This window comes from Nothobranchius furzeri, chromosome 13, assembly GCF_043380555.1.
Source record: "Nothobranchius furzeri strain GRZ-AD chromosome 13, NfurGRZ-RIMD1, whole genome shotgun sequence".
NCBI classification, from domain to species: domain Eukaryota; kingdom Metazoa; phylum Chordata; class Actinopteri; order Cyprinodontiformes; family Nothobranchiidae; genus Nothobranchius; species Nothobranchius furzeri.
The window spans coordinates 20,404,450-20,427,554 of NC_091753.1; the positions used below are offsets into that span (position 1 = coordinate 20,404,450).

A 23,105-nucleotide genomic window follows, 5' to 3' on the forward strand; every position below is an offset into this window, starting at 1 on the left:
TTTTATCTTATTTTGAAGGTTGTAGACTTTTGTCGCAAGACATTAGCAGAAGCCCTTTGTCATAAGAGAAACACTTTATTAAGAGAAGACCTGCCTTTTAATGATTAACCTCATTTTTGTGTCATAAATCTTATCTACACCTTGGAAAGCATTGACTGTAAGTTTATAGAACGTTCTGGTTAACTTTTGATGTTTTTAGGGTGTTATTTAGGAACCGTTTTTGGGTATGTTGAAACCAGCAATTAGCCTTATCCCAGCAGTTGATTTAGCTTAAAGTACTGTACATTAAAATAGCAATGATGCTAACGGTCCAGTTAATATTTTAAAAGGCTTTGAAAACAACAGTTATTATTGACAAAAGCTAAAGTTAACAGTTTGAAGTTTCAGTTGTATTTGTTGCAATTATTAACATGACGAGGAGCTAATTATTTGTTTCTTGTTTGTTCTTAGTTTTACTCGTCCTATTCACCGAGCTTTGAGTCACGTTTGTAATGACTTGTAAATTGACAAGTGGATTATTAAAGGAGCAAGACGCTCAGCTTCCTGGCTCATGAAAACCGAGTTTGGCTAGCTGTTGAACTGCGTTAGTGTATCCAACACGTAGTGATAGCAGTACAGTGACAGATGAAGCCATGACATGTTGGTCATTCTTTCATCCATCTCACCATCAATGGTAACCCAGAAAGTAAAGGCAGAAAAAGATTAACATTCTAATGTGTGCTTTGTCTGTTAGTGAATTTCTGATTCATCTATTTAGATACTAAATTATTACTAGGTCTGCTGGGTTCACAGCTTTACTCCTACATAGTTGATTTTATTTTTAACCATTTTTTATTTTGCCCATAATATGTCATTACTTTATAGCTGCTTGTTTAGCATGTTTCCCATGAGTCTAAATAACTGCATCATCAGCATATATATCAGGATCTTACCATCAGCACACAGTGAACCTAGAACTGAGCCCTGTGGCACACCCTGAGGGAAAACACACACACACCACTGATTCACGGTTACACACCTAAAGCAGATTTTTATCATTTAATTTTTTGGTGTACAGGTGAAAATGATTTTTATAACATGTTCCTGAATCTAATAGAAAATAAATGATAATTGTGGAAGTCCGAACTTTTATGGTTGTTTTTCCTTTAGCATTTAAAAGTGACACATTTTAACTGAACTCTGCCCTAGTGTTAGACGTGCGTTGCACTACCTTTTTTGGACTTTTTCAAATAAAATGATGAGACAAAGACACACTAGAGGCTTATTTCTTATTGTTTTCATTGTCCAGCCATCATGACCAGAACCCGGTGCCGGAAAAGGGATGGGTGGCTGATCCTCATGCCTGTTTCTGTTTATCTCCTACCTTCCAGCCATTTTCCTCCGTGACTTTCTTGGAACCCAGGCTTAACCTTACAAACAGTTGTGCTGGAAGAGGCTACTAATATCTTTATATTAGTAAACAGAACTCAGTGTTATTTGACTGCATATTCACAGATTTCCTGTTAAGTCTGAAAAAGGGGAGGGTGCAGTCAGTTTTGGTGAGTTAATATCTCTCCAGCTGTTATTGTTTACATTTTAACCAGATTTAAAGTTAAAAACAACAAAAGTCACTTTGACAAATGATTCAGTACATGTCAGAAACACTTTTCTCAGAAGATGACAAACTTTTAAATAAATCCACAATAACTATTTGAAGTGACATATTGATAAATCGGTGAGGTTTGCTTTGATGGTTAATTATTAAACATGCTTTTGTAAGGAATTTAAACCCCAAAAGGTTTAATTTTAAAACAAGTTTGACACAAAGTAGTTTTATGTCTGTGTGTGTATTTTTGCATGGATCCGTCTCAGGTGAGATCCTCTCTGACAGCTCTGAATACGCTCCCTGTATTTGTTCCACTTCACTGCTAAAGAACATCAAACACTTCATGTTCTCCGTATCATATTCCTTACGACACATTAAAAGAAACAAGTTTGACCTCTGGGAGAACAAATATGTCATTGTCGTGACGGCTCTGATGATAAAGCATAGAGATCTGTTAACACTTCACCGTTCAACAATGAAAGGTGGCTGAGCCAATACTCATCAGTAACATTTGTTATCCTGTGAAATAATCTTTAAACATGATTGTTCTGGTGTGGTGTGACTTTAAACACAGAGTAAATAAGGGCTTTATTTCTGAGTGCAGATATTCTTGGAAAAGTCCCCATAACAGCGTCAAAGTTGCCCTGCAGCATATTTGCATAGTTTCATAGTCATACACCATCGTGTGCAGCTACAGATATTGTTTTCTTATGTATGAAATTACTGACAAAGTGGCCCGTCTCCTGATAAAGGTGTGGGTTGTTTGTTAGCGGTGGTTAGCTCCTCATCACAGTAATAAACTACAATAATAAGACATCATCTCTGATTGTTCTCATAAGTGAACTGGGGGTGATCGTTGGTCGACTTAAAGCTTCAGGAGATTGAAATGTTTAAAAATGCCCTGTAACTGTTTGTAGACGATCCCTGGAATAACCTGAGAGAATTAAGTCTCATGACTGAGTCGCTAATCCAAAAAGCGTATCACCAGAATCATCAAAGGCTTCATCTTCTGAATATTGGGGTTAAATGTGGGCGTGGTCACAATTTCATGGTTTTTATCTGACACAAGAGATCTTTGTTCACAAAGCTGAGAAATTTAGTTCAGCCACTCTTGTCTAAATCATGGTCCATGTGTTCAAAAAGTGGGGGGCAGGTATATGGCTGCCATCATAAAACAATCACTGTTTACATTAAATGGTTGTTTACATCAGATTATGTACTGTACACATCACCAGCAGCACCAACATGTAGCTTTTCTGGTGCACCCAGTCCAACAAGATGACTACGTAATATTAAATCCTTTATAAAATTATGTTACATGAACTTCAGTTTTGTCTGTGTTAATAATAATAATAATAATAATAACAATAATAATATTAATAACAATAATGACAATAATAATAATAATAACATCAACAAAACACACAACAAAGAAACAAAGTTTTAAAAAACTGCTAATAATACATGGAAACATTAAAAATGCGAACTAGATAATGAAATCAGTGTGGTTGGATAAGGTGTCACAAGCAGTAGGCAGTCTGAATCAGGTGGGTTTTGAGTCTAGTTTTAAGATCCAGGTTTGAAGATGGGGTTGTTTCACCGTACACTTGTCTAAAAACTCTTATTTCTGCATAAATATTATTAATTTCCAGCCTAGATTGTGAATGGAAGTGTTGCTGGTGATATTTACCCTAGTGAATAACCACACAACTCCATGTAAAAAACCATGCAATCTGACACTGACAGATAAGATAAGATAAGATAACCTTTATTAGTCCCACAAGTGGGACAGCTTTGTAAAAGTGTGTAAAATACCACCACATTAAATTCTGTGTATATTTGGACAATGGAGATGTTTTCAGATAGCAGGACTTGTTTTCTCTTGGACTAGCTGTTGGCATATCAGTTCTTAGAGGTTTAAATCATTTTCCACAAAAGACACCCATCAGGACACTACCTACGAGTAGGACAGTAAATGTTTATAACTTTTACAAAGAAACACGGCTCAAACTGGCTCAAACTGGCTCAAACTGGCAGAAGCAAATGTCAAAGTAAGACATGAAGTCATTTTGAAGAGAAGAGTGTGTATAAGAATACAGATATGAACACAAGACACGCTGTCTTAATGTTAGCCTTTCTTTATTTCCAGTCCTAACAGCTTTGTGAAGTCGTCTCGCTATAGGTTTGTAACACAAAGCTGGTGTCATTTGCATGAAGACTCACTGCTAACATGTTTTGTTTCTGTATTTTTATCATTTTACCCTCCAATATCCTCTTTTACAAACCCCACCAACCAGAAAATCTTAAATGATAAGTGTGCCTTTTGCTGCACTCTATGTTCTGTATCTAAACCATGGATATGAGTAACGTTCACACCCGAATCATTTAATAAATGTGCTCTGCATTCCACTTAGCCAAGCCAGAGGTCTGGTATTATTGTGCATTCACACTTACAGGAATTTCCCCTTTGACACCTAATGGACCCAGTTTCTCCTGAGCATTTTATCATGTCATATGAGTGTGACGGCTGTGGAAGTCCACCTGTTGTAGGCTGTACCCAAACCTGGAGTCAGCAACCTTTTCCAATCAAAGAGCCATTATTACCTGTTCTCTACAGTAAAGAAAACTCTGGGAGCCACAGCAGCCGCGGCGTTGTGGGTGGGCCAGGCCTGAGCAGGTGTCGCTTTTCGACGCGTCACACACGTCTCCATTTAAAACATGTTTAAACTGTTCAGAATACAAATCCAGGCTCTCTCGTTGGATTGTTGTAATTAAACTTTGTACTGAATGAAATTTTACACTAAACAATGTTGAAAAGGTAAAAAAAGGATCCGATCAATTAACTTTTCCCCCTTTTTTTCAGTGACGGAGATAACGGCGTATGCCTCTGGTGTTCATCAAGTTTAATTGTTTCTCTTTGCAACAATCTTCACAAGAAGGCAAAACAGTTGAATTTCAGGGTTCGCATTGACTGGATATTTCCCGTATTCGACCATTTATTTTGACGGGGAAACCTCTAGGCTGCAGATGCGATTGACGTTTTAATCGTTACACACATCGGGAGGTAGCTAAATCAATCAACAAATTAAATGCTAAGTGGCCTGTATTTGATATAGCGCCTTCTGGAGTCCTGGAACCCCCCAAGGTGCTTTACAACACATCCATTCACACACACATTCACATGCTGGTAGGGATGTAGCCACAGCTGCCCTGGGGTGTACTGACAGAGGTGAGGCTGCAGAGCACTGTCGCCACCGGTCCCTCCGACCACCACCAGCAGGCAAGGGGGGTTAAGTGTCTTGCCCAAGGACACAATGACAGCGACAAACTGAGTGGGGCTTGAACCTGCAACCTTCTGATTACGGAGCAAGCACTTAACTCCTGTGCCACCGTCACCCCCAAACAGAAGTTGTGGAGAGCGCCTTGGAACGCGTTGGTCACCGGCAGCAGCAGAACCACGGCCATGCGGGAAGATTTCTCCCACTGAAGCGTGTTTTCCAAACCCTGTCTCTCAGAGAGACCTGTCACTCAGAAAATGTTCCCTGATTATGAAACTTTGGCTGAATAGTGCTTGTTCCTGTCTCCAATGTGGTGATGCATCCATGAGCCTGTCTGAGGCAAAAGTCCAGCATCTTATATCCTCTTCAGCTCAGAAAGCGCCTATAGAAACATTTGATTACAAACAAGCAGGTGACCTGTCATTTCAGGCCTTTATCCTTTTTGTTTGGATGTTAAAAGATGACAATCTTAACATTTAGAATTGACATACAAATAAAAACTGAATGCAGTAAAATAAAATACATTTAAATAAAATATTCATTCATTTTTTACAAGCACAGAGAGCTGCATCAGATAGATGAAAGAGCCTCATGCGGCCCCAGAGCCACGGGTTGCTGACCCCTGTTAAACACTCTGGTTTTATATCTTTTATGGTCGCTCCCTTTTTGAGAAGGACAATAACATCTTCTGAGCTCAGAAGCAGCTGCTTGACTTGTCAAGTCTGCCATTTTCCACAGTGTCATCCTCGCTGTGTCGACTGTTTGGCAACTCTCAATGGTGCCCTCTGTTGGTTGGTAGAGGTAAACACAATCCCAGCGTTGTGCTCAACAAACCCGTTTGATTATTTTTAAATTAAATATAATAATTAAAAGGAAATACTGTACCGTCATCCTTCATACCTTTAAACGCCCTGTGGAGGTATAACTTTTTAAATTTAGCTTTCTATTAAATTGTTCCATATTCAACTTTTAATGCCTGTTAATAAAAACTCATTAAAAACCTTTCCTAGACAATATTCTCTCCAATCATGTCGTCATAATAATCATAAATATTGAAATTGAATATTTAACATGGTCGTTTCTCAATACCTATGATTGCTAGTATGTTCTTGTGTACTTGACAAGTATGTTCTTGGCAAGTACAGCAGAAAGTCCGTTCTACTGAGTATGGGAGGACAAGGACGGCATTTGGAACAGTCCCATACTCCGCTTCGTCATGGCAACAAGCATTGCTTTATGCTACGATTAAAAGAACAGCCTGATATTAAAATAAAAGTCTAGTTTGTCTTCTAAATATACTTATTATTTCATTTTAATTGCATAATATTAAGTCTACTTTTATCAAAACTGATAAAATACCAGTAATTCCTGTTGCTAAATGAAGAAAAACATTTATTTTCATAAAAACAGAGCTACTTAAAGACAATGTTGCATTTCTTTTGATAGTGGGTTCGCTAATTTTCAGTTTTGGCGTATCGTTAAGAGTCAGAATAAACAAACACATACAGCAAATTTTACAGGTTGTACACAATCATGTAAAATAACAGACAACTTTATATATTTATTTAGATGTAATTCTTGGTTGGTTATGGACTTTCTCCTGTGCTATTTTCTGTTTTAGATAGAGCTGTTTGCAACGCAATGCATCATGGGATGGAGGATGCATCGACGCATCCTCGATGCAATGGGTGAAGCAAGAACACATCTTTGACAGTACTTGTCATGGTGCGTACTTAGGATTGGAACAGTACTTGGGCCAACGTTGATGAGGTTTCACAAGTATGTGAGTTAGAAACGGGCCGTGTTTTCTCTTTAACGAGCACCACAATATTTACTCTACGTTGTTGTTTTATGGCCTTGTTTTTTTAGTTCATTCTCAATTACTAATTGATTATTTTTTATTAGCAACACAATAAAACAGAGAAAAGCTGCAACTGAAGCTTGGATGTTCATGCAAGGTGTGAGTGCACATGAAGTGTGTTTTATTGTATAATCCAGGAACACTGGTGCCCAGAACATGAAGAAGTATCTCTGGATGTTGCACTGCAAATCATAGGTGTACCTTTTGATGTACATTATACGCCTCATCTATTCTCTTGTTCATCGAGCTGCTTTTTAAAGCATCACACTGTGTATGGGAGCTGAGTCTTTGGATAGAGGCAGAAGTGAGCGTTATTTGGAATGCATGAAAAAATGAGAAAGCTTGCAAAGGAAAATGCTACAAAATTATTCCAACAAGAGCTGTATTGCACTGGTGATGCTGTGTATGGGATTTGTAGGATCTAAAATCCATCCATCCATTGTCGTCCGCTTATCTGGAGTCAGGTTGCGGGGGCAGTAGCCTAAGCAGAGAGGCCCAAACTTCCCAGCTGCTGTGGCCCCCAGACTCTGGAACTCTCTCCACCTGAACCTGAGATCAGTGGACTCAGTGGGCTCCTTTAACAGCAGCTGAAAAGTCACCTGTTCAAGCTGGCTTTGGTGTGAGATTCATCACCCTCTCCTTATTCTGCTCTTTTTTTTTTTACCAGTTTCACATTTCCCGGGATCCACTGATTTCCCTTTTTCTTATTAATTTTCTCTCTTTTTTTAATCACAATTTTCTCACATTTTTTTTATTTAAAAAATATATTTTTTCATTTTTGTTCTTGTGAAGGGTTATGGTTAGGGGGTTTTATCTTGAAAGGTGCTATATACTAGATCGTTTTCTTTCTTTCATTGGGCCAGCTCCTCTGGGGGGCTCCCAAGCCCCCTGGCCAGGCAATAGTCCCTCCAGCTGTCCTGGGTCTTTCTTTAGGTCTCCTCCGGTTTAGACTTGCCTGGAAAACCTCACTGGGGAGGCGTCCAGGAAGCAAAGGGTCTGGAAAGAAATTATTGCATAGCCCTACTCCAACCTCTTACTGGGACCTCGTGCCTCACCAGGGATATCCAATGTGTGTTCTTTTTATTCAAATTTCCTTTAAATAAAAGCATCTTTGTGAATACCGTTCACAAGACTGGACTAAATACAACAACAGAAGAAAGTGACCCCGATCCTGATGTTGTTGCTCTTAATAAACTCACATTTACCAAAAAACCATCCAGGCATCAGATTCAGGGGGTCTGATGTGGTCTCCACACCTTTCCAACTCTAACACACATTACCTAAATCTATTTAGTGTTTGTGAAGACAGCTGTAGGATGTAATAATCAGAGATTACTCGAGTCACATGACTTGGACTCGAGTCATTATTTTAATGACTTCTGACTTGGCTTGATAAAATCTAGACCTACGATAAAGACCTACGACTTGACTTGGACTTGATTGCCAATGAATTGCGACTTGGATCGACTTGCATCTGTTGACTTGATGATGACTTGAGCATATTTGAAATTTAAGCACAAAAGTGACCCGACATGGACAAAAATCATAAATCATTCTTGGTTCTGGGTTTGATCTTGTTCTGCTAAATGCAGCAGCACTTTGTTTATAATCAGTTTCAGTTGCTCTTTCTGCTTGTTGGAGCAAATAAATGAAGCTTTAAGAAGATTTATTTCCGGAATTTATTCATTATCATTGTCATTAAATTGCACTTGGACAGATGACTTGAATGTGACTTGAAAATTCAAAGTTAAGGACTTGGACTTCCACATCATTGACTTTGGACTTGACCTGGACTTGGTTGTCTTTGACTTGGACTTGACTCGAGACTTGCAAAGCAGTGACTTGGTCAAAGACGCGAGATTATTCTATTAGACGAACAGTTGGTTTTCTGGATGATTGACACTGTGGGAGGGTCAGTTCCTCTTCAAACCAAAGTCCCGCCTCAGTTGTGTTTCTTACTCCGTGTATAAAATGACGGATTTGACTGTAAGCGGGACACTTTGTGAGTTTAGAGTTCCTTTAGTGAACTCCTGTCCAGACACCTGAGTCGGTCCCATGCTGTAGACGCACCCAGCGCTCGGACACGTCGCTGCAGCCGGGATTCCTCCGACTTCCGAAGCGAAAACCTCCCATCCAGCCGCGGCAGAGCCATGGCAGGGGTGGACGGGTCCGACCAGCGGGCGCTGCAGTATGAACAAACTCTGGTACGTCTCACTTGTTGCCACTTTTCAGCTGTCCAACGTGACGCGGAGCCAGGTTTATGGTTCTACTGTTAATCTGTTAGTGGCGTTAGCTCGCAGCACATCTGGGATTAGCTGAAAGCTGCAGAAACTGGACAAAAGTTGAGATAAATGAAATAAAACGACGTAGTGTTGTTTACGTGCGCCGAATGACGCCTTATGGCTAAATGATTCTAGAAAATTCAGATAGAGTTTCTAAGTCGGTGATTAGCCGAATGCCAAGTGTAAAACGGTGAAATGTTAAATGGAGTTCGGGCTGCTGCTGCCTTCACGTGCGCTCACGCAGGGTTTGTTGTCGGAAGCGGTTGTCTCCTCCTCGCTCACATGTGAGATGGCGTTATGAACTAAATTCATGTTTATTTACTTTGACCAGCTGTTTTACTTTGGAACAGGAAGTAAAGCTTACAACATCTGGATGTAGACGCACACATTAACTTTGGTGAAACTGAAGAGTTGGAGTTTTTCCTTTTTAGTCAAACTTTTACCTACAACTTTTTCAACTTCTCAGCCTTGTCCTCTACGAAAAACACATTTGTGAATTGTTACAGTGAAATGTTTTATAATTTGTTGCACAGAAGTTTCTATTTGCTCTCCTGACAGACACTGTTTCCACTGTTGTGGACTGAGCTGCTGTGACCAGATACTGATGTGCGTCCAGCTTCTCTCAAAACAGATCTTTAGCAGCACACAGATTCATTTCGTCTTCTAATTTCATGTTGAATAAAACAACATTCTGAATCCGTTGCATCGCTCAGTTTAGTCCTGAGTTAGATTTTTGAGAATCAGATTAGGATGTTTTTATCTGAGATCAAAAATCATGCAGGAACCCACCAAAACACTTGAGTGCTGTGTGTGGTTAAAAATGCATATTTTTTTGCTCTTTGCTGCTTGAATTCAATGGATTGGGTTATAAACACACACACACACACACACACACACACACACACACACACACACACACACACACACACACACACACACACACACACACACACACACACACACACACCCTTTGCCACTGTGCGTGTTGGCTCCATTGAGCCCTGAGAACACGTTCATTGTTAGTCTGGTTCTGAGACGAGTTGCTGTGTGACCATAACGAGCCCTGGGATGTGCAGAGGGTCGGGTCCAGATGGCCGTCGGGCCTCTCATGTCACTGAGGAGCTCAGGAACCTGTTAACATCACCAGGTTCTACAGCAGGGGGCTCAAACACAATGTCCAGGATCTGCAGACATCCACTTTAATTTTATCTCTGGGATCGCTCAGAAGACTTTGTTAACAATTGATTTTTATAACAAGCAGATAGATAGCTGTGTGAGATGGAAGATTACATTCCTGTTACGTACATTCTCTATCTGTTGTTGTGAACCATCCAGATAACCTGGGCCGCCCTAAAACACATCCAGAGTGTTTGGATCCCATTCTGAGGAGAAAATCGTTCTGAAAGGGTGTGTGTGTGTGTGTGTGTGTGAGAGAGAGAGACACTGGTTCTGCATTTTATTTATTAATTATAAAGTTTTTTGAGAGGAGCACCCCTCTCTGTGTGTGGTTAATCTGTGTGCTCGTGTGAGTGATTGCACAACTTGCAATCTGCTGATTCACCACCGGACACTCCGTCACCCTGGCAGGTCTTGTGCTCGGCCCCTCAGCTCTTTGAAGGAGAAAATAGAAATAAGGCCCTTGTCTGTATCACTAATTTGTGTTAAACCCATCCCCGTTGCTTTGATTGGATGAATGAAAGCATCTAAGCACAAGCAAGCAAAAATGCACCCAGCTTGAGAATAGCCTTTGTAACTTACATTTTTCCTGAGTTCCCTCTCTGTGGGCTGTAGTATCATGGTGTCTTTGTGTGATGTTGGCAGTCTTGATGGTTGTGTGGGTTTTGCTGTGGGCTGTGGATGCTCAAAGAGGCCACTGTGGCTGGGTTGTGAGAGAGAATGAAAAGCTGGCTGTACTGAAATGCTGGTGGGGTCAGGAGAGCCAAACACTTGCAGCAAAACCATCATTTCTGCTTCAAAGATAATCAGAAAAAACAGTGTTGGATCGTCTTCTTATTCAAGGGTTGTAAATATGTGACAAAAATGGCCAACAATCATCAGACATCTGTTTTTACAGCATTATTAGACGCTTTTCATGTGATCAAAGGTACCTTTTTATTTGGTGTTGTATGAAGGCATCTGCTTTTGAAGTGTGAGGCTATTTTATGTGGTGTGGCGTTTCTTCAGCGGTAAAAAGCAGTTCTCTTTATCTGAGTCACTCCAAAGGGCTGGTCATCAGATGGATTTAATAACTAATTAGATGATCATAAAAGAGCCAAATGTGGGATGTAAATAACACCTGAGCCTCTTAAAGAGACATGCAACAACACTTGGCTGGTCAGGAAAAATGCACCGATCATGGGTTCGAGGATCCGTTGACAGTTGAAGGTGCAACTCAAATATATTTATTCATTGAACCTTTTTTTTCCTTTCTAATTGGCTTGAAAACGATTGTTCTGAAAGCTAAAACTTCCATATTAATGGTCAGTTACTGTTACGGTCTGTCTAATAAACGGCTTTTGCACCATGGCGCAACAGAGGGAGGTGTCATGATGACGTGGGGAGTTAATGCAGAGCTCCGACCGGCAAATATATTGAAAATGAAAGTAAACACGGGCAATAAGTTTAGTCTTTTAAACAAAATCAGCTGAGGTGGCAGCATCTCTCTGTTAGAGCTGAAGCTCAGATCACCAGAGACTGCACAGGGACTGATGGGGACAGACGCCTTTAGGAGCTGCCTGTTAAAAAAAACTTGATGATCGTGTCTTCAGTTGCAATGAAAGCAAGTTATGTCCAAGATAAACGGAAGTTCACGACATCGCAGAGACCGCCCCTAGACCCCTTCTGTGTCACCATCATTTAATCTTTTATAAAAAGGACATGATTGCGCCACATTTTTGCCACTGTCTGACCATGTATATACCACCTAAGGCTCCCTCAGACATAAGCTTGGTTTATGCTTGACGCATTTACTTTCCGCTTGGTGATGCGGCTGGCGGATGGAACCTGCTTCACAACTCGCAGCGTTTATGGTTCATGCGGCTTGTCTCTGCGGTGAGCCAATATTCTCCCAAACTGTAGGGGGCAGCATGGAGCTCTACGGCTTGCATCCAACACTACACCACATATCACATCCCTCATGTTTTTCCAGTATTTTTTTAACAGCGTCCTCGTCTTTTCCGACAGTGCGAGCTATTTCTCTCCAAGAATTATTAACAACATGTTGATCACGGTGATCTCTGAGAGCTGAATCATACAAATGTCTGTATTTACGAACCTCTGCCATACTAGTTCTTGCCAGTCCACCATGTTTTTCCGTGTTCGACCGTCCGCGTGGTTAGAAAACTTCCTAAGTGCGCGGTGCGGAAAGTTTGGGCCGTGCGGAGGCCAGGTGGAGGGGCGTGGTTGTTAAAATGACGCAATTTTGCCGCGCGAACCTCACTGACGCGTCAAGCATAAACCAACCTATAGGCGTAGCCGGCTGAAATCCCAGCGCCACGCCAACAAGATCCCAAATTGTATTTATTTATTTTTGCGCTGTTTCCCGAAGAAGCAGCGGGAACTACTCTGTTGTTGCTTGTGATCACAGCCGGCAGGCAGCAAGGAGGAGGAGGCAGGGCAGGGTGGTTACAGCTAGGGATGAGCCGGATACTCATTTCAGACGAGTATCCGGTCCAGATTAAGTATTTTTGACGAATACGAGCATGAAACGAGTAAAACCCGTAAATATCTGTCATCGTGCTGAAGGAAAATCCTCATTAAGTAACTGACTGTCTTCACGCTCTGTGATTGTCCATTCACATAGAGCGCCCGCCCCTCCCTACACACAAAACTGCACCCGGGAGCTCAGTCTGGCTCATCCGCGCGCACACACACAGACAGTAACAGATCTCTCTGTGCTTGCTTCACTGTTGCTCACGTTTCTTCAGTACTCCCTAGGTTTTCTTCAGCTCGCCTCTTTTTCGGTTGAATATTTAAAGTTACTTATTTCATAACGTACGTGGTGCATTTGACAAGACAGAGCTGAAAACGGCTCGTGCATGGGTCGTTCACTGCCTCCGCTCCGGTCGGGTTTTTTAATTATTTTAACTCTCTCTCTCTCTCTCTCTCTCTCTCTCTCTCTCTCTCTCTCTCTCTCTCTCTCTCACTCTCTCTCTCACTCTCACTCTCACTCTCACTCTCTCTCTCACACTCTCTCTCTCTCTCTCTCTCTCACACACACACACACCTTAATCAACATTGTTTTTGTTTAAATGTGTGTGGGAAAAATGCCAACAACGTTAGGCAAAAATCAGTTTAATCAAATTAAAATAAAATGGTTCTAGTATTTCTAATTTATAGTTCCTACTTCATGAGTTCAGATGCATTAATTCATGCACTTAAATATTAATGTTCAGATTTTACTGAAAAACTTGTTCTGTAGTTCCTTTACTATTGTGATCAAAAATATTTAATCTCAATTCTGAGGCTGCTCTGTAAATAGTTTTCAAATAAACAATACACATAGCAACTTCTGATCAATCCATATCAATTTCAGATTTAAAATAATGTATTGATGTAAACCACACCCACTCATTTCCAAATAATAAATAATAAGGTGCATTCATCTGTGTATCTCCTTTGATCTGCATTAGTGATGTTTTCAGCACCAGAACAATGAAGCAAAGAAACAGATTCCTGAGTTTATGTTAGTAATTTTATTTATTAGGTGCATCTGACCTGTTCTATTTTTCTCTGAAATGAGATCAAATCAGTGCTTCTATGGGTTGTCTCCTCTCTGCACTAGAAACATGTACTTTATTATAATGTTCACTGTAATGCATCTTGATGTTCTTAACAAAGAAATTAAATCAAAGATATTGGTCAATAATGCCAAATATGTAAATTTGTGTGTCAGTCATTTTTTTATACTGGCTTAAAAATACTTCATTAGGTCTACTAAGCAGGGGTGTAGAACGTGTTTAATAGGGCCAGCCCAGTAATGATCTTGGACCAAAATAAAGGGGGGCAGAAGGAGATGTTTTTCCAGACGTCAAGAAAAATTAAATGCCAACCCCCCCCTGCAAAGCGTGTCACTGAGAGTTTAAAACAAAAATTATTCTTGTGCAAATATTGGTGTATTCACCTTTAATACTAGTTATTAAAATGCAGCAGTTGCTGGATTGGTGCAGTTCAAAGTGGAGAAAACAATATTAACATAAAGGTGAGACGTGTCATAATTTCTAAACTAATCTCTGGAAAATGGCATGAAAGTGAAACGTTTCAATAGAGAAGTATTGGCACGTGATTGACGGTGGCTGTTTAGTTGTGTTTTTGTATTTCCTGCTTCAGTCTGTCCTCCATGTCTCAGTGGGAATTTCCCTTTCCTTTACCTCTCCACTTCATCGGTCCTTGTGGTCTTTTTATTTCTGCGAGATGGGTCAACAGCTTCTTGACCTCTGCTTTTGAGTGTCTGAGAGGTGTTTGTGTAGCATATTCTGCCTCAAGCTGCAGATCAACATCAAACGCCGTGAACAAGAGTCCTGTCTGTCACAAAAGATAAACACCTGGCTTTTTATTTGTTTATCTGATTAAAAGACCAACACTTTTTACTTTGTACACAAACAGCTATGATGGATTTTTGCTCGTAATAGAGAGGAAACTTTGGGTCAAACGTTTTCACTAAAACTGAAGAATTTGGTGTACTTCATAGTTACAGTGAAATTCTTTACAAGACTAAGTGAGCATTGATCAAGCTAAAAACAATGGTGTATGCAACGTGTTCTTTGTTCTTAGGGGCATTTGTGTGGTCAGGTTTTGTTGATAATTAATCACCAAGCAAATGAAGAGGAGACAAGCGAAGACGTTGAATCGGTCAAATGTTGTAGGTTAAAGAATGGAGGTGTGTCAGTTTATTAGCTCTATAAACTTATTTTTACCTCCTCTTCGGTATTTTTAAAACTACAGATTACCCAGAAGACTGAAAATGGAGGTCTTGGGTAAACCAATGGTTCTTAAGTAATGAGTTTTGACGTGGAGTTTATATGAAGCTTCAGCTGAGGTGCAAAAATGGTGCAGAGAAAAGAGCAGAAATAATAGCATTTTTTAAATGATTAAACTTTCTGTAACATTTTCAATAATTCAGTTGTGTTCACTTGCGTTTCTGGTCACCTTTTAACAAAAGCTTCTTGTATTTTCTAATCTCAAGTATTGGATCATCAGATTAAAGCATTTTTCAGTGATTAGTATCTGACGACACTGGGCAGTGCTATGATAATCTCAATGTCTGTTGTTTATCTACTTTCGACAGTTTAACATCAGCCCTGCCATAAAATGTTGTTGTACAACATGTCTGCTATACGGAAGTGTTTTAAAATATAAACATAGTACAGGGTTTCCCCCAGATAATGAGTTTAGCCTGGCGGCTTTTTTGGGGGGGAGGGGGGGGGGGGGTACGCACGATCCATCCCGCAGTGCTGATAGTAGCAACTATTCGTCCGTCCATTTTCATCTGCTTATCTGGGGTCGGATCACGGGTGCAGCAGCTTAAGCAAGGAGGCCCAGAATTCTCTTTCCCCAGTCACTTGGGTCAACTCCTCCTGGGGAATCTCAGGGTGTTCCCTGGCCAGCCAAGACACATAGACCCCCTAGCATGTCCTGGGTTTTCCTTTAGGCCTCCTCTCAGTTTTACGTGCCTGGAAACCCTCACCAGAGAGGCATCAGGAGGCATCCTAACCAGATGCCCGAAACGCGTCAACTGGCTTCTCTCGATGTGGAGGAGCAGCAGCTCTACTCGGAGCCCCTCCTGAATGATTAAGCTAGACCATCTGGTGAATTTAGAGCTTCACCTTCTGGTTTTCTTTTCATCCACGACACAATAGTACAACACCCGCATAATGGTAGATGCAGCACCAATCCACCTCTCGATCTTTCTTCCCATTTTTCTTTCACTCATGACCAAGACCCATCTATCCATCCATCGATCCATTTCCGGCTGCTGATCAGGGTCGGGTTGCGGGGGCATTAGCCTAAACAGGGAGGCTTAGACTACTACTCCCAACTACTTAAACTCCTTCACTTGGAGCAGGACCTCATCCTTGACCTGGAGAAGACATTCTACCCTTTTCATAGTCAAGACCATGGTCTCGGATTTAGAAGAGCTGATTCTCATCCCAGCTGCATCACACTCAGCTGCGAACTGCTGCAGTGAGAGCTGGAGAACATGCTCTGATGAAGCCAACAGGATCACATCATCTCCAAAAAGCAAAGACTCAATCCTTTTGGCCACCAAAACAGATCCCCTCAACACCTTGGCTGCCCCTAGAAATCCTGTCCAAATAAGTCTGAACAGAACAGAATCTGTGACAGTCGTGTTTTTTTAATCAAAACCTTTCAATTCCTCTTCTTCTAGTTTGTTAGCAAAATAAATAAACGTCTACAGAATGGAGCATTGATTAGATGGGACCAATGTAATTGTGGGCCGGACAAAATTATGTGACAATGGCGTACAGTCACACCCCAAATGTTTCTCTTGGTGGCAGTGATAGAATGGGTTAAATTTAAGTAGACCTTTAAAATTCAAACACAGAGTTCACCTAGCTAACTTCCAGTTAGCACAACTAAGGACCACAAGGTCTTTCAACAGGACGAATATAATACAGTGCAAATGTATAACTAAACTAATTTCTATGCTGGAGAATTTAGGTTTTCTACCACTTTGGGAGCTGTTGAAGCCACATTATGTCTGATCCTTCTTACATCACATACCTGGTATGGTGCTACTCAAGTTGTACACTTCCCAGCCAAAATCAAGTCGCCACCTGGATTTAACTTTGGATAAAGCTGCCTATTGGATATAGGGTTGCAGGGATTAACTGGTTTGAGAATGGTCAGATCATTGGCGTGCATCAAGCAGAGAAAACATCTAAAGAGATTGCAGAAACGACTAAAACTGGGTTAATAACTGTCCAACACATTATGAAAAACTGGCCTAATGAGTCCAGATGGACCCTGTTCCAGATTGGTGAGAGCATCAATGTAAGAAGAGAGGCAGATGAAGTGATGAAACAATCATGCCTAGTACCTACTTTACAAGCCTGTGGGGGCAGTACTATGATCTGGGCTCGCTGCAGTTGGTCAGGTCTAGGTTCAACAACAGGATGTGCTCCAAGATTGAGGTCGCTGACTACCTGAATATCCTGAATGACCAGGTTATTCCATCTTCTCTGATGGAACGGCCATATTCTAAGATGACAATGTCAGGATTCATCGGGCTCAGATAGTGAAAGAGTGGTTCAGGGAGCATGAGACACCATTTTCACACATGGATTGGCCACCACAGAGTCCAGACCTTAACCCCATTGAGAATCTTTGGGATGTGCTGGAGAAGGCTTTGTGCAGCGGTCAGACTCCACCATCATCAATGCAAGATCTTGGTGGAACATTAATGCAACACTGGATGGAGATAAGTCTGGTGACATTGCAGAAGCCTATAGAAACAACGCCACAGTGAATGTGTGCCGTAATCAAAGCTAAAAGTGGTTCACCAAAATATTAGTGTGACCTTTTTATTTTTTAGAGACAACATTATTTTTTCTAGCCTTACCTGCAGGCTGACATCAGATTTTCCCATGGTTTGCTTTATTACGTACTATGTTTGCTAATAATATATATTATTCAGATTCGTGCTGCTCCAAATTGGATTAAAAGTTCCCATGAAGACTTTTTAGACATCATTTTATATGATGCGCTCTGTTGGGAAATAAAATCACAACTTGAAGAAAAAAACAAACATTTGCTTTGAGTGCACAACAACTTTAATGCATTTAGACTTACAGGCTGTTGTAGATTCTCTTCACAACTTCATGGCATTAATAAAAGAGCTTATATTGAGTGACGGTTTTCCATCTCTGAGATGACAGAAAACTTTGGAAAATAACATTTCTGTTAATGTCAGTCAGGTACAGAAGAGATTTTTCCCAGATATATCAAGGCTGTTTTTACTCCCTGATTTCACAGGTTTTATGTCATGACATCTTCAAGATTGAGTCTTTGAGCTTCAGTCGCTTACAACCACTTTTGTTATTTTGCATTAGAAAGTTTTATCTTTTATATTAAACCATTATCAGTCAGACTGTGAACAGCTCTATCCAGGAAAGAGACATGAGGATCTTTGGGACTTTCAGCTACAGACCTTTTTAAAATTATTACCAATCTGATGGGATTGTAATGATTTAATTTACATGTTATTTAATGAACCATAAATTGTGAGATTCCATAGGAAATATGAAATCAATCTTACGGACCTTTGGGTAATTTTAACCAGAAGATTGGAACTTTTATTGCAGGGATTATGTAACCACTTCGTATTAACTGAGAGACAAGAGAAGAGAGAGTCACCTATAAAAGTTTAAGAAGATTTATTTCTAAACAATTTTAAACAAGACTAACTCTAAACTCTAAACTCTGGGTGATGAATGGATCTTGGTGTGAATGAGACGTGAGATGAATGGTGTATGTGTGAGTGATGTTGCTATCAGAACTCTCGTATCCGGAGAAGCAAGTCTGAGTGGGAAGTGGTGTTTTGCTCTTAAGCTATCATCATTGGTTCATAAACACATGAGACGCCATGTTGTCGCTCCACACATACCCTTCAGATGAAACCTCTGTACAGATCCAGAATGCCAGGTCCCTTCAGATGAAACCTCCGTACAGATCCAGAATGCCAGGTCCTTGGGCCCCCCTTTCAGTACCGGAGCCGATGAAACAGCGTCAGCAGTACGACAGACTAGTCTTTGGACTGTCTCCAGGTTAAAAGCGACAGTTGGTTGACCGCGTCAACTGAGGGTCAGTGAGTTCAGCTTTTATTCTGAAAGGAACCGTTGCTTGGTTGGTAAAGTGCAACAGATTTTATCCAGTTTGTTGGTTCTTTGCTTAAAAAGGAAGTCCGGGTGGCCGGTCCGATACTTCTCTTAGAATGCGGTGAACTGGCTTAAGATGGCGTGGGGACTGGTTTTATTAATCTGGATGTTTTGATTTACGGTCGAATCAGAGTTTGACAGATTTATAAACACCACAGAGAGCATGCCACGTTTCAGAAAGGAAGGTTCCGATTGGATGAGAAAGATAAAATGTGTCATGTGACTTTTAAGCATTACGTGGATCAGGATGTCTAGTGCAGCTAGATTAAAGTCATATTACTTATTAATATTAAAATACCACTGATCCTAAACATGGTCATTTCACAGATTGGTTCACATTTTATTATTGGACTAACACTTTGTTTGATTAGCTTTATTAAAATAGAGTTCTTTGATTTATTAAAAAGAAAGAGTTTGTCTTCTTTCTTCTCTTGAAGTGGAAAGGAAACAGTTTTAGAAGCAAATGCGTGACCTTGAGGCAGTCTCCTTCCTGAGGAGAGAGGGTAAATAACCTTCAGTGGAATAGCTCCTTCATCACGTTACAGGATGTAGAGCTAAATGAGAGAATCCTCTGAAACTCTGTTTGGTCTGACTGAGTCATTAAAACTCACTCTGTTTGTCTCTGAGTGTGAAACTTTTTGATGGCAGGTGAGTTCCTCATCACAGCTAAGATGTCCGTCATGTTGGAAAAGCAGAGGTTAACTCATGATGTCTTTTCATACAAACATGGACAAAAGTCTTCAAAAATCTGGAGAGCCGATTGAGAGCCGGACTGACATTCTCCAAGTTAGAATAAATAAATATGAGCTCTTTTATGTTTTTGGTTTCTTGTTGGCTACAGTGCTTAGATGTCATCGTTCTTAATAATGTTTATTTTTGTCAGATTTTTTCCTTATTTACTTTCTTTCTCCATCACACGAACATTGTGTCGTCCTACAGAAACTGTTGCATTAAAACTCGTAATTACCAAGCAAAATGCGTTCAGCTGGATTAAATGACACATTGACTTTCCTTTGAGAATGTAATTTTATATTTGAGAGATCTGAGTCACTTGAATTGTTTCAACATTATTCAATAATTAATTTTTTATACAGATTATGAAAACATTCATTTGAATTAAGGATGGACAATATATCGGCATCAATATTGTTATCGGCAGATGTTAGTCATTTTTTAATATATCGGTATCTGTTTGATAAATAATACCGGGCCGATATTAACAACCGATATTTTTTTCCATCTTAGCTCCATTTGTTTGCCTGTTTCAGAGGGTGAGGGGGGTGATGTGTAATTGTTTAGTCACGTGTATAGTGAATGAAACCATCTCAGAACCATAAATATGTGTGTAAATATAAAGTAAATTCAGCTTTAATCATTTTCATTCTATACAAAATCTGCTGATTTTAGAAGCATTAATGTCAGCATATCAGTATCTGCAAATATCGGTTATCGGCCATAACAGTGATCTTAATATCAGTATCGGCCAAAAAATTTCATATCGGTGCATCACTAGTTTGAATGTAAAATGTAGTTTTTTTTTTTACATAAGCCATTTAAGATTCAGACATTGTGTTGGAGTGAAATATGAACCATATATGCTACTAACTGAAGTACAAATTTATGTGTCACCACTTTTTTAAAAAGAGTAATGCGTACAGACAGTAAATGCAATTCTGTATCTGGTTCAGCAGACCCAGGATGTGGGACTAAAGCTCTGTTTCCACCTGCACACAGTGTTCGTTAAAGCATCACAATATTATTTATAATAAATAAGTATTTTAGGTGAGAATAAAGTTGTAATGGAGCCAGCATCTACTGGGAAACTCAGTTTGTCTCGGATTTCCATCCTATGTTCCTCTGTCACGTTAATTCATAATTTTTCTTTCAAAGGTCTCCAACATGCTTTTTTCACATGACAGTTCGCTTCTTTATCTTCCTTAGACTTTAAGCATTTATCTTGCCTTGTACTACAGATTTTAGGAGACCGGCCACCATGTGCTGTCTTTACCTTCAGCTACTATTGATCATCTTACAGTCATTTATTTGTGTCTTTCAAACATGCAAAGGTCCATTTTTTTCTAAACTATCCCAGTAAATTATTAGTAGATAAATTATTTGTTTGCACCTTCAGCTCTTCTGTATAAATCCTGCTGAGGTAATTCCTTTTTCACTTCAAGCCTTCCATGTAACCAGTCAATAATGGACCTACTGACGGGGTCATGTTTGCTTGTTGGGATAGCGTGTGGATCTGTCTTTAAACCAGCTGCTGGCTGTGTTCCCATAATCCTGTGATGTGTGGAAGTGTTTACTGTTTTTTACACCCATATCAGTTTGTCTTGGCTTGTATTTACATTACATTCTTAAATAATTTGTTGACGGATGCAGAATCATTTTTACATGTGGGGGACAATACTTAGTCCTGTAGATTTGTAAGATACAAGCATGCCAAGAATGTGTGTGTGTGTGTTTATATATATGTATATATATATATATATATATATATATATATATATATATATATGTATGTATGTATGTATGTATGTATATGTATATATATATGTATATGTATATATATATATATATATATATATGTATATGTATATATATATATGTATATATATATATGTATATATATATGTGTATATATATATATGTATATATATATGTGTATATATATATATGTATATATATATATATATATATATATATATATATATATATATACATTTATTTTATATATATATATATATATATATATATATATACATTTATTTTTTCCCTGTAATTCAGCTTAGACTGAGAGACCATCTAAAGGCTCAGGAACCCTTTGCAGGGGTTTAGCATTTATTAGCTGATTAAGTCAAATTTAAGTCTAGAATATTGAACCTTTTCTATACAGAAGAACAGCCAGTAATAATAGGAGTTTTTCTACATTTGGCAAATGATGTGGCTGGAATGAAGCCACACAGACCGCCACACAGTAGCATCCGGATGTGCTAACGGCTAATGTTTGTGTACCTCTTACTTCTGGTAACATGTAGGACATCATTGAAAAAAACATGGAGGACACAGTAGATGACATGATTGTCATGAAACGGAATGAAAATTCTTGGCCAAAACCGAAAATGAGGAAACAAAGGCAGAAAACTGAAAGAAATTATTATTTCAATAACTAGAACCATAGCATTTATGGCTCCGATGTGTACTAACCTCACTAAAATCAAGGCTTTGCAATAAAACAATTAAAAAACCATGAAAATGTTCATTTAGCACTGACACAACAATACACAATATTCATTAAAACTCAAGTAAAATGTTTCACTTGGCCTTACTCATGTACAACAAATAATAATAAATTCTAAATAAAAATAATTAATTATAAATGTACAGACTTTGAACTGAAAGGCCTGCTGAGGACCGTAAAATTAACGCTTTAAGCACCAAAGTCCCAATATTGTGTCTGATGAGCCACAGCTGCAAATATGATCCTTCATGAAGTTAGTACTTTACACCAGACGGTAGTGGAGATGTTAACTTCAGCCTGAGCAACACTTTAGGGGGTTTCTATTGAACTTTATAGAGTTTGAAAACTGCTCTCGACTGATGAGAGCAGACTAGCGGAGCACACAGAGGGTGAATATTGTTAAATAAATGAGAGGAGAAATGTACAATGCTGACAGGTCTGTTCATTGTTGACAAAGCTCTTTGTCTGGAAATGGCTGACTCTGATTCTGAAGAGGAATATTCACCCTCTGGTGAAGATATTCACTCATCCAGTGAGAAACAAGTGAGGGTGCAGCTACGCGCAGCAACAGCATCTGTGTGCTTCACGAAAGTAAACATGCTTCACACACATGATCCAGAACTTATTTCACCGTGTTCAGGACATGGTGGGCGTGGAAAGCACGGTCAAACCACCGTTCGTAGTGACAGACGTACCAGGAGTGTGGAAGAAAAAAGGCGGGCAGACGCGGTAGATGAAACTGAAAGTAAAGTGCGTCACACAATTGATATGAGTATTCCAGTGATCGTAGTAAAACAGCATTACTAAAAGGGAATACACTTTTCTTTTGAAATCAGTACGAATGTCTTAATTTCTATGAAGTAAAGAGCAAGTTGAGGGCGGAGTGAGATGGAACAAAAACAGGGTTCACCTGACAGCCTGTTTCGGCTGTGTTGCTTCGATAAGTTTAGGTTTTTGGA

General features: G+C 39.6%; 1 protein-coding gene across 10 annotated transcripts in view; it reads left to right on the forward strand.

Moving 5' to 3' along the window:
- The window catches only part of clcn2c (chloride channel 2c), a 360,814-nt gene that overhangs the window by 66,652 nt on the left and 271,057 nt on the right, over window positions 1-23,105 (forward strand). For 9 of the 10 annotated variants that reach the window (XM_070543362.1, XM_070543363.1, XM_070543369.1 and 6 more), the window contains exon 1: window positions 8,529-8,928. The exons of the other annotated variant lie outside the window; for it this stretch is intronic. In XM_070543362.1, coding sequence (XP_070399463.1) covers window positions 8,875-8,928 — 54 coding nt within the window. In that variant the 5' untranslated portion in view covers window positions 8,529-8,874. Of the gene's footprint in view, window positions 1-8,528; window positions 8,929-23,105 lie in introns of those variants that run through there. 10 annotated transcript variants of the gene reach the window in all.